At 49.4% G+C, this 11,337-nt stretch overlaps 1 protein-coding gene across 2 annotated transcripts; it reads left to right on the top strand.

Moving 5' to 3' along the window:
- The first annotated feature begins 520 nt into the window (after nucleotides 1-520).
- On the top strand, nucleotides 521-11,186 carry ACTG2 (actin gamma 2, smooth muscle). Of its 2 annotated transcripts, none has more exons than XM_007430869.4 (9): nucleotides 521-673; nucleotides 3,102-3,263; nucleotides 4,315-4,443; nucleotides 5,410-5,520; nucleotides 5,983-6,067; nucleotides 6,748-6,909; nucleotides 9,382-9,573; nucleotides 10,113-10,294; nucleotides 10,942-11,186. In XM_007430869.4, exons 2-9 carry the CDS (start codon nucleotides 3,138-3,140, stop codon nucleotides 11,083-11,085), a joined length of 1,131 nt encoding a protein of 376 aa, XP_007430931.1. In that variant the 5' UTR covers nucleotides 521-673; nucleotides 3,102-3,137; the 3' UTR covers nucleotides 11,086-11,186. The 2 variants fall into 2 exon arrangements, with proteins under 2 accessions (XP_007430931.1, XP_025024121.1); XM_025168353.2 differs by lacking the exon at nucleotides 521-673 and adding an exon at nucleotides 2,805-2,826.
- The last annotated feature ends 151 nt before the right edge of the window (nucleotides 11,187-11,337 follow it).

Genomic DNA, 11,337 nt, shown 5'->3' with positions numbered 1-11,337 from the left:
ACTGCGGGTCAGGTGTTGGCCCTGTCAAGCTTAGCAAATCGTGGTGGAAGGTTTGCAGAAATGAAGCAGGATTTCCAGTGGCAGGAAAGGCGCAGATCGGACCTCGAGGGCCCAATCCACCCTCAGTCTTCCTGAACTGACAGGACTCTGTGCAGTGCACCCACCTGCCTTCGCACAAGCTGCGCGGGAAGGGATGCCCTAACAGAGGAGACCCTCCGGCTTATCAGGAGCAGGGAGGCCCTGAGCGTCCCCGCCGGGAGTCCCAGCGAGAGCCTTGCCTTTCTGGGAGGCTCTCTCACCTCGTCGCCTGGTGCTGCAGCTCTTCCTTCCTTCCTTCCTCCCCCGACTGCAGCTTATAAGGACTTGCCCCTCACTTGTTTATTGGAAGCAGAGCAAAGAAGGAGCAGATTCACAGCCGAGGCGTTGCTTTCCAACTTTTTTTACCGCATACATTTTTCTTACGATAACAATTCACCGGGCTCTGTTCTACCATCAGCCAAGGTCAATATACTGAAATAAAGCACCTTATATGGCTAACATGCTACTCATTGGCCTTTTTAGGGTCTCGATTGGGGGAAGGTCCGCCTCTGGGGTTTTATAATCTCACCGGTATTTATACCAAAGGCATCCCCAGAGCAAAGTCCCCGAGGAAAGGAGCCTTCTTGTGCACTCGGTGAGTAAGGCGAAAGGGCTCTGCTTGGGGACGCAGCTTCCTGGAGCTGAGAAGGATCGGGCAGATGCGGGTCGCATCTTAACGTTGCGGCTGCCGCTGTGGGGAGCGGAGGGAGCCCGTCTGGGTCGAGAAACTGATTCTCTGGTGTTTTAGAGAGGTCGGGGTCCGAGGGAATCTTTGCAAGGTACCCTCAACCCTTTGCTGTTCCTGGCAGACAGATGGTTTTTAATCTTTTGGGAGGTCTCGGTGGCAGGAGGGGTCAGGCATCCTCACAGCAGCGACTATGGTGGCTTGCAGACTGAGGGAAGGGAGGACCCACTGGGGGCTCAGAAGGAAAAGCTGGACCTGGCAGTCCAGAAACAAACTTTGAGGAAAGCTTTGTAGCACTTGCGTTGCTATTTCCGTGGATGTCAACTAATTCGAGACAGGCAGATCACATGTTATTCCACTCCTACTACCTCCCCAAACATTTTGATTCCATTAATACATTTGTATTATTTTTCTTAACACCACCGAAGTAAGTACCCGTTCCTAAGATCAGACGGTTAGTTGTTTTTTAATGTTACAGAAGCAGCATGCTGTGCCTAGATCTGAAGGAAAAGTATGGGGAGGGGCTTTTTTTAAGAAGGCAGAACTGGGAAGATTATTTCCATTTTTGGGAAAAGCCTGTGATGTACCTCATGTTTCTGTTTACTCTCACCCAGGCTGGAGTGGTCCTCCAGAACCATTTTGTGATTCATGCACATGGCTCTTGGGATGAGTAAAATGATCAGAGGCTGCCACCATCCACTGACAAGGGAATATAGGAAATAATCAGGCCAGACATTGCCATGCTCTTGTACTCTGAAAAGATGGAATGTTTAAATTCATCATAACATTGCATCCTCTGGGGAAGGAAATCAGAACTAAAATCCCCCAAACCACCATAAATGTTTCTGGTCCTTCCAGGATTTCACTCAAGTGCTTTAAGAATTTTAGAGAAGTAAATGTTGGGGCTCAAATCCATCTGGGAATGTCACCTTCCTTCCTCTTTCTGTAGCTACTCAGCCTTCAGAGATGTGTGGTCTAGGACACCGTCGAGTCCTACCTTATCCCTGCCTGCATTAAGCCCTGACGTGGGGAGAGAAGCGCAAAGCAAAGACCAGAGTCTTCTGGTCTGCAAGAGGGCTGAGACTGTTTTGGCTCTGTTACCTCTGGACATAGAATGACTTACGATATCCTGAAGATGTAAAGCTGAAAGAAAGTTTAATTTTTAGCAATTGAAAAATAATAATAATTTGATGTTACCCAATAATCTTTAGTGGTAAAGATGAAGTTGCCCTTTGGTCATGAAACTGCTCTGGGTCACTCAAGACACGTGGAAACCCCAGTGTGGGCTGGGAACTGCTGACCATGAATTCCATGGATGTGAAGGGACAGAATATGGAGTCTGTCTAGCTGGGCCAGACCCAATTGGGACAGGCTGCATTTGATTCCGGCAAAGATGTTCGCTGCTTCTGAATTTAGGGGCTCATCATGGATTATAGCTATGGTCCTTTGGTAGCCCTGGTCTCCATGCTCTATTTATGTATTTATTTATTATTTATTAGAATTTTTTAATCCTATCTTTTGTACAAGAGCTCAGGGCAGTCTACATAGTGCCTTCTCATCCTATTTTTCCCAACAACAACCCTATGAGGTAGGGTTGGGCTATGTTATTTCAAAGAGCCATCTGGTGGTAGCAAAGGCTTCTTGTTTTCCATTTTATCCTACCGAAGTGTCTTTGGAAATGTTCCATGCAGTGAAATGCTCTTCTTGTATCAGAGGCATCTGTCTCAGTTGAGCAAGGAACAGCAGCCAGGATGGGCAAAGCCCAGGCAGTCCCCATTAGCTTGTCTTCTTGAAGCAATACTGGGTTTATTTGCTGCATCAATTGCTAACCTTCTCCCATGTGACGCAGCTTACCTGTGTGCACCTGTAAGGATGAGCTGCAGCTGTCAATCAAGGTTTATGGTTCAGAAACTCTTGAAAAGCTGAAATCAAGTTAGGGACAGCTGCTGTCAGGATGAAAAGTTTTATAGGAGCCAATAAGTGCAGCACACACATAGAGTGGTTTTCTTCCAGTTAGACTGTCAAGCAAGGTTCTCCTTAAAGAATCCAAGGAACTGCAGTTGGTGAGTATGGCAACAAGACTTCCTGAGCTGCTCTCACTGGCGTTTTCAGAGGTCCTTGCAGAGAGGAATGGCCGTCACCCGATGCCTTCAGAATGAGCTTCTTCAGAAATGCTTTCTTTCTCTTCTGACTTGGATCTGGGGCTTGCTGCGGCACCCACCATATGTCCCGCTGCCGCTGCTTGGCTGCTCTCCCCAGTTCTTCCCAAGCTGAGACTCCTCGCCTGCGGTCCAACCATCAGCTTTCCAGCTGTGGCTGAACCATTCTGTCCTTCCAGGTCCCCTGTATCCCAGCACCACCTTTGATTGGAGCCATGTGTGAAGAGGAGACAACTGCCTTGGTTTGCGATAATGGCTCTGGGCTGTGCAAGGCTGGCTTTGCCGGGGACGATGCTCCCCGCGCAGTCTTCCCCTCCATTGTGGGCCGCCCGCGTCACCAGGTGGGTGCCTCAAATTCTTTTTGGGTGCTTTCTGTACTGAGAATGGGTGCAAAACCCTGGCTGGGAGGATCTGGGGCCTTGAAAAGGGTAGTGCCCCTCCGGCCCAAGACAAACTGCAGGATCTGTGTACCGTATCTGCTGATTTTTGAACAAGTGTGTCCAAAGGATGTAGCCTAGAACCAGCGTGTTCAAAGAAAGAGGAGACGAAAAGCTACAAATTATAATCTGAAAGGAAAAATGCTTCATTTAAGAACAAACAAGAAAATGCACATTACATTATGATAATACAAAGTCATTGTACATTTGGTGCATTTGGATGTGGGAAACTGGCAATTGTGTAGGAGTAACACCCTCGGAACACGACAGGCCAAACGTCTGAAGAAAGCCCAGTCTGAGATGTCCTAATTGCAGAATTTTTAGCGTGTAGTTTAGGAATTAGAACGCGATCCCCTCCCTTGCAATGCCCAGCCTGTTCGGCTCCAGCTTCATCCTGGATGTAACTTTGATCCTGAAGAAGCAGACAGGCCAAGCGATTCAGAGAAAGGGCTGGGCTGATCTTCTGTGGGTTCAGTGGCTGAAGCATGAGGGACACCTCTTCCTCAGGGCTGGGCCTGCCCTGGCTCTCGTCCTCCTGTCCAGCCAAGGGTGGCATGGCTCCTGTGCGGGAGGTGGGTTGGCACTGGGAGGTTGGTCAGGTGCCTTCCCAGGCTGGCTGGGACGCACGGGGAAGCCGGGAGGGTAGCCGCCCGCGGGGCCCAATGGCTCCCTCTGCCTGGGCTCGGGGAACCAGCGGGAATCACGAGGCAGGTCTACCGACCCATAGGAAGGGGGTCCACATTCTGCTCATCTCGGCCACTGTGGCCTCTTGCAGGGTGGCTCTTCGATTCGAGCTGCCGCCTGAATCCGTACCACGCGGGGCAGCATGTGGCTTCTCTAAGCCAGGTGCTGAGTTTGGCCCGGCTGCAGAAAATTAAAAGTTTCTGAGGGTTGGCCCTGCCTCCTTTGCCTACTCGGCGCTTACCCCACCCCCTCTCCGGCCTTTGCCTTCCAGGGCGTGATGGTGGGAATGGGCCAGAAGGACAGCTACGTGGGGGACGAGGCCCAAAGCAAGAGAGGAATCCTGACTCTGAAGTACCCCATCGAGCATGGCATCATCACCAACTGGGACGACATGGAGAAGGTCTGCCCGCTGGCCTTTCGAGAAGAACTAGCCCCCAGGTCCCGAGGGAAGCGGATGGGGTGCGATTAGGAAGAAGCTCACTAGCCCGGCTGGGGCATCCCCGGCTTCGTGGCCTCACGAGAGGAATCCCCAGGACCTCCAGTCACTGCCAGCTTGCTCCTGGCGACGGAGGCCTGATCTTCCGCCTCCGGTGTCGGAAGTCGTTAAAGCTTCCGATAAACCTCGCAACAAATATCCAGTATGAAAACGGTTAGAGTGTATTTCCCAGGATCGTAGCAGCTCTGAAAGATTCCTCTGACGGGGGCTGTGGAAAACCAGCTGCACAGCCGAGCCGGGAGGTCTGAAGGAGCAAACCTAGTAACAGAAGGCAGCCTGAGTGGGCGGTGGCAGTCCTCAAATTGCACACGTTACATGATGGCAAAGCTCTGCCCCCTGCCCCACAAAACTTCAGCCTGTTTATCCCTTGCCACAAAATACGCATAAAATCGGCCCCCTCTCGGCATTCACCGTGCAACTCGATCAAGCCTCACGCTGCTAAACCAGGAAAAATCTGCTCCTCACTTTCCCAGTTACAGACTACATCGTGCTAAGCTACAATATAGTTGGTTTAATTTGGGTTCAGCCAAAGGTGGCTTATTCAGTAAAATGGGACGTAAGGGGGCGTGTGAATGCGGCCTATTTCTAACCAGAAGCCTGGCTTCAGGCAGTCTACCCTAAGCAGCAGCAGCTGCCCAGCCCCACAAAGCTTTGTTCCTGGCGCCCACAGGCTCTGGCCTCAGCTGGACACGAGGGCAGGCCTCTGCCTCCTCAAGGGCCAAGCACACGTGAAAGTGCTGTGGAGGAGATAATGGCGGGGGCATCTGAGCCGTCCGCAACAAGGTACATCAGGGAAAACCCTGAGACAAGCGGACCCTGAGCCACCGCCTGCTGCAGACGGAGCTCAGCAGCTCTGCCTTTTCTGTCTAGATCTGGCACCACTCCTTCTACAATGAATTGCGAGTAGCCCCGGAAGAACACCCCACACTTCTCACAGAGGCACCCCTGAACCCCAAGGCAAACCGAGAGAAGATGACCCAGGTAAATCCTCCATCCCAAGGCTGCTGCGGCAAAAGGCAGGCAGGCGGGACGAAGCTGCTGTGCCTGCGTCCTCATGGCGCCGTGCAGGCAGAAATCCTGGTTCTGCTGCAAGCTGGTGTCGTGGGCAGAACTTGACGTGAGCCCCAGCCTGGAGTGTCAGTCAGTTGGCCTGTGCAGAGAAGGAGGGGGGCGGACGACATCTGCAAGGGGGGGATTTGGTGAGCACAGAAAGCAGGCAGGTCAAAAGCTTGCTAGGCAAAACCAGGTGGAGATTCCTCCCCTTGAGCAGATCCTCTTCATTTCCACTGCCAAGAGGGCTTCATAGAGGATTGCGTCCCGTCGATTTATAGAGGGGTGCCATTTGGGTTTTCTACAATAGTTCCCAAGGGTCTTTGAGCAAACTCTGTTCGCTGGTGATCTTGGTCTTGGTCCTGTTACTGATTTTCGTTTTCCCTCCCCCAGATTATGTTTGAGACCTTTAACGTTCCAGCCATGTACGTGGCCATCCAGGCAGTGTTGTCTCTTTATGCATCTGGCCGTACCACTGGTGAGCACTTCAGTTTTTATCTTCACAAGTTTACATTGGTGTGATTTTGTAACATCTACCGCAAATCCAGAAATAAGTCCAATGGAGCTGCTGAAAGAGGCGACAAAGCTGCCTAAAGCTGCTACATCTTTTCCTGGGGTCGCTTGGCTGCATGAACCTGGAGAAGGAGGCATTTGGTTTAGGGCTTGCTTACAAGTGCTCCACAGACATCTTTTACCAGCCGCTTCCCTGTCACTAATCTGCTCCAGCTTTCTCTGCCTGTCAGCAGTCATGCATGGACTACACATGGGGACTTGGAATATGACAAATGTAGCTTCTAGCTAGGCTCTTTCAATCTCTTGGTGGGATTCTTTAGGAGAAGCCATAGTACTGTAAATTGGCTTTATACAACTTTAAGCCTATGGTGGAGATCAGTACTTACTATATCTGACAGGGTCTCGATGGCCTTTGAGGGTAGGTCTCCAGCTGCCATGGAGCCCTAGGAATGATCCAAGGGACCGCCAGCCAGGGAAGGGGGCCTGTGACTGCAGCCTTAAGCTACACACACAAATGGGCACCTCTCCTTTTGAGGTCTAAAATCACCATATGCATCATCCTTTTACACAGGAGGAGAAAAAGAAGAAACCATCTTTTCCTTTTTTTAACTTCAAGGTATTTTTTAAAACTTTTTTAATTTTAAGGTATTGTTCTGGACTCCGGTGATGGTGTCACTCACAACGTGCCCATTTACGAAGGTTATGCCCTGCCTCATGCAATTATGCGCCTTGATCTGGCTGGCCGTGACCTTACGGACTACCTCATGAAAATCCTCACAGAGAGAGGCTACTCTTTTGTCACTACTGGTAAGGTGGGATTGGGCCTCTGGGGCTCCACAGTGACTGCGGGAGGCCGTATAAGCATTTCCGTCTCTGCCAAGGGAAACAGCTCTTCTTTCAGAGGGAGAGTTGTTTATGGCCATGCGTAAAGTCAGGCTGCAGTGTGCGTGGGCTGGATAGCATGGCAACGTAACGGACGCACAGTGCCCTGAAGCGTGTCCTCAGAGCAGAAATAACTCTCAGAATGATCTTAAGAGGTTGGGGAAATGGGTTGAAAGTAGGAAAGCAAAGTTTATCCAGGAGCAAGATAAAGTTTTGCACTCAGGACACAGAACTGAATGCAGGATGGAGGCTACTTGGCTTGGTAATGGCATCTGTGAAACAGTTCTTGGAGTAACTGAGGTCAACCAGAAGTGTGATGGGGCTGCACAAAAGGCAAATGCAGTTTTAGGCTGCATCGACCAAAGTATAATTTCTAAATTCTGGGAAGTAACCATTCCACTTTACTTGGCTTTACTGAGTAGAAACCATGTTGGATGAAGGTAGATGCAAGGAGCTGGGTATGTTTAGTCCTGAGAAAGGACAGTTGAGGGAGAGAGGTGCGATGGCTCTCTTCAGGCTACTGGAAGGGTGTCGCACAGAAGAAGCTCGAGACTCGTACTGTCTTGTTCCAGAAAGCAGGACACCAGACAATGGATTTAATTTACCAGAAGATAGATTCGGGTCTCCAAACAGTAAAGCAGATTGACCCAGAGAGATGATGTCCTCCCCTTCATTGGAAGTGTTCAGGTGGAAGCCGTGCAGCTGCCTGTTGGGAATGCTTTACAGTAATTTGGATTCCTGCTCGGAGCAGGGAGGTTGGGTTTGTGGTCTGATGTGGTGATTTTATGACATGTCATCTCCATGTAGGTGAGCCCATTTTATAAGTCTTTATCATGACTTCCATGCAAGGAACTTTGTGGGTACAGTAAAGATCAGCAAGTACAGTTTCCCCCAAAAGCTACTCTTTCTAGGACATCACTGGGGTAAATGGCGATCCTTAACCCTGCATCTGCCTAAGAGAAAAAAGTTGGTGAAAGAGCACACAGACCTGCTACCATTATGCTTGTTGCCAGTTGGCCAGGTTTGGATTTACTCTGCACCCAAACTTGAAACAGCTTGGGGTCTGGTGGACACGATAGGCCTCAGAGCTTGATCAGAGAGCCGAACGTGCTCGTTAGTTGAACTTGTTAGTTGTTAGTCTGCTGTACCTGATGCTTGCACAAACCAGATCGGCAGCTTCCCTTCTGCTTTGGGTCAAGCAGTCTGCTGGCGCCCGGTTTCATTCAGCCGAAACCTAGAAGGGCACCTCCTTTCCTAAGATGACGAGTGAAAGGACTGCAGCCCGGAAATGAATTCCAGAGGGTAGCCAAAGCCAAGAAGCTCTTCCAGCACTCTCCCTCCGCTGCCTCCTCCTTTGAGCTTCCCAGCGGTAGGATGCTGGTTAAGCTGCCGGTGGCTGTTGCGTTTCCTGAGAAGAGAGGATGGAAAGCCTCAGGCCGCCTGGAGAACCCCTGCCTGGAGGTCAGCCCCCGCTTGTTTTTCCATTCAGGGCTGGCCCAAGTCATTCTACTGCTTGGGGAAGGCAAGTGTCTTCCCATTGAGTTAAGATTCCACTGGGAAATCCCCGCTCCAAACCATACTTCTCCTTCGCCCAGGTTCACTTGGGGGCTCATTGGCTAGTTTCAGACACCCACTAAGCTGTAACCTTATTCTAGAGTAACGGCCCTTGGAGGTTATTCTAGAACAGGTATTGAACAACATGTCCTTTTAGAAGAAAAATACCGGGTCAGATGATTGACACCTTCACGGGCTTGGAGGTGCAACAAAACGGTTTGTTTTGCTGATGGATGTGTGCTCAAGCAGCCATTTTTCTTCTGTTGCCTTTTAAAATGGTCACGAAATTTGTTGAGACCTTTTAGATTAGGTTACGTTGGAGCTGTAGTGCTAGCTCGACACTTTTAGTCACATTAATGTTGTAACCCTAAACAGACATTCAAGATTGTCACAATTCTAGTTACATTTAATCACTTAGGCTTTTAAAATACTGTACTGGTTTTTTAGATTTCTGTCCCACCCTTCCTTCAGGATCAGGGTGGTGTGCACGGGAACCTGCGTTCACAACAGCCCCGTGCAATGCACTGGGTGGAGAGAGAACAACTGGCCCCAAGTCCCCCGGGGCCTCCCAGTGCTGAGAAAGGACCCAAACCCGGTTCTCCCCAGCGCAGCACATGAAACGTTCCACTGCTGGTTTTATGTTTTACGTATCACACCTGTGGTTGCAGCAAGCTAGTTCAAGACTGTGGCTTCTCTGACAGACCACAGCTTAGCGCAGGGTACATCCGCAGCCCAGCCATGAGCTCTGAGCAGCGTGTCTCTGTCCGTACATTGCATGACACGTGCGTGTTTAGTGCCCCGCTGGGGGCTGCTGCAGGTTCAACCGGACTGTGTCTTCCACAGCTGAAAGAGAAATTGTGCGGGACATCAAGGAGAAGTTGTGCTATGTCGCCCTGGATTTTGAGAACGAGATGGCAACAGCAGCTTCTTCCTCCTCCCTGGAGAAGAGCTACGAGCTGCCTGATGGACAGGTCATCACCATCGGCAACGAGCGCTTCCGTTGCCCGGAAACCCTCTTCCAGCCCTCTTTCATTGGTGAGTCTCTGCTGCAAAGGGTCTGCTCGAGGGGCCTGGCATCGCTGACAAAGCACGTCTTTCTGGATAAAGGATGAGTGGAAGGGGACCCTCGGAAGGGAATAAACTCCGTTGCAGAGATGTAGAAAAAGCTAAAGTCACGTTTTCAGCAAAACTAGCCATTGTACTCCACTTAGCAATAACAAATCCTGAAGGCAAGTAGCAGCTCCTTTTGTTTTCCTGTTGTACATGAGGGAGGTGGTCAAAAAAGTCAAGATGGCACCCACAGTGGTGCAATCAAAGTCCTGCCCTTTTTTACATGTGTTGCACATTACTACTTGAGCACTACTGCTGGAAAGAGAAGGGGGCATGAATCTTTTTCAAAGATATTCTGCAGAAAGAAATTGTACCCCATAGTATTATTTGGGGCAGTCAGTGGTAAACCAAGGTGAACTGCTGATGCAAAACCATCCTTGAGGCTAAACATGGAGGTCTAAATCAATTCTGAATCCTCACTGGAACTGGAATGATGTCCCCGTGATCTTGCTCTCTCCCCCCAGGCATGGAATCAGCTGGCATTCATGAGACAACATACAATTCCATCATGAAGTGTGACATTGACATCCGCAAGGATCTCTATGCCAACAATGTTCTTTCGGGAGGCACCACCATGTATCCTGGCATTGCAGACAGAATGCAGAAGGAAATCACTGCCTTGGCTCCCAGCACAATGAAGATAAAGGCAAGTCTGTCCTGTCTTCTTTCGGGTTTGGCACACTAGCAGTCCGTATGATGTGTGCAACCTTAGAGAACAAAAATCAGTTTCCTGTACTTGGGGTAACCAATGGCAGCTACGGCAGGAGATAATCCATAAAGATACGGGATAATTTCCTGTTCCTGTGAACAGATGATAGTTCCAACTCTGTTGAATTTATGACTCATTGATGTGGACTTTGGGATTCTGCATATTTAGAAAAAATCAAATGCAGTGTCTTAAACTATAAACATTGGATAAACATAGTGTAATGTACATATACCAAACTTCCTGTGTAGGTTGGTGGGCTTTATCGTTGTTCAGGTTAGAGCTGTTTGTCCTTGCTTAATCCTGATTGCACTATCAGCTGACTAGCAAACTGATCTCAGGGATGCCATTTCCAGGTAAAATCTATAAATTAAACTAGGCTAAAGATGGAAGAATAGAATCCAGTCCAAAAGCCATTCCGCCTTTCTTTCTTGGACTCCTTTTCACATGTGACTCATGCCCCGAAGACTTCAGCTCACCCTTTTGCAGGACAGTTGTTCTTTTGCATCTCGGCTCTGGGTTTCTCTCCCTCTGAGGTGTGAGATCCGTGTTCCGCTCGTAACCCTCTTCTAAAAATCTTTCGACAGATCATCGCGCCTCCTGAGCGCAAATATTCTGTTTGGATTGGAGGTTCCATCCTGGCCTCTCTCTCCACCTTCCAACAGATGTGGATAAGCAAACCAGAATACGATGAAGCCGGCCCTTCGATTGTACACAGGAAGTGCTTCTAAAGACCGAAGCCAGATTCTTCTCAAACCGGAAGACCCCTTTCTTCTGTCTTTGCATTGAATTCTAACCTTGCAAGTAGCATTAAACCCTTTTTTTCAAGCCATGCAGTCTATGACATTTTCTCTGTCATTTTCATTTTAGCCGCTTTCAATAAATACCTTAGTGCTTTATCAAACACTAGAAGGTTTTTGAAATTAGTAGTTAGAGAAAGGGGTGGTGGGAGGGAAGCTTCTTAATTCAGTTTATGACTGACT

This window comes from Python bivittatus, unplaced genomic scaffold, assembly GCF_059951505.1.
Source record: "Python bivittatus isolate LINGU-HERP-01145 unplaced genomic scaffold, Pbiv_v1 ctg000680_np1212, whole genome shotgun sequence".
Taxonomy (NCBI): domain Eukaryota; kingdom Metazoa; phylum Chordata; class Lepidosauria; order Squamata; family Pythonidae; genus Python; species Python bivittatus.
Note: the sequence above shows the minus strand (reverse complement) of the source record. Positions and strands in the feature narration are given on the sequence as shown.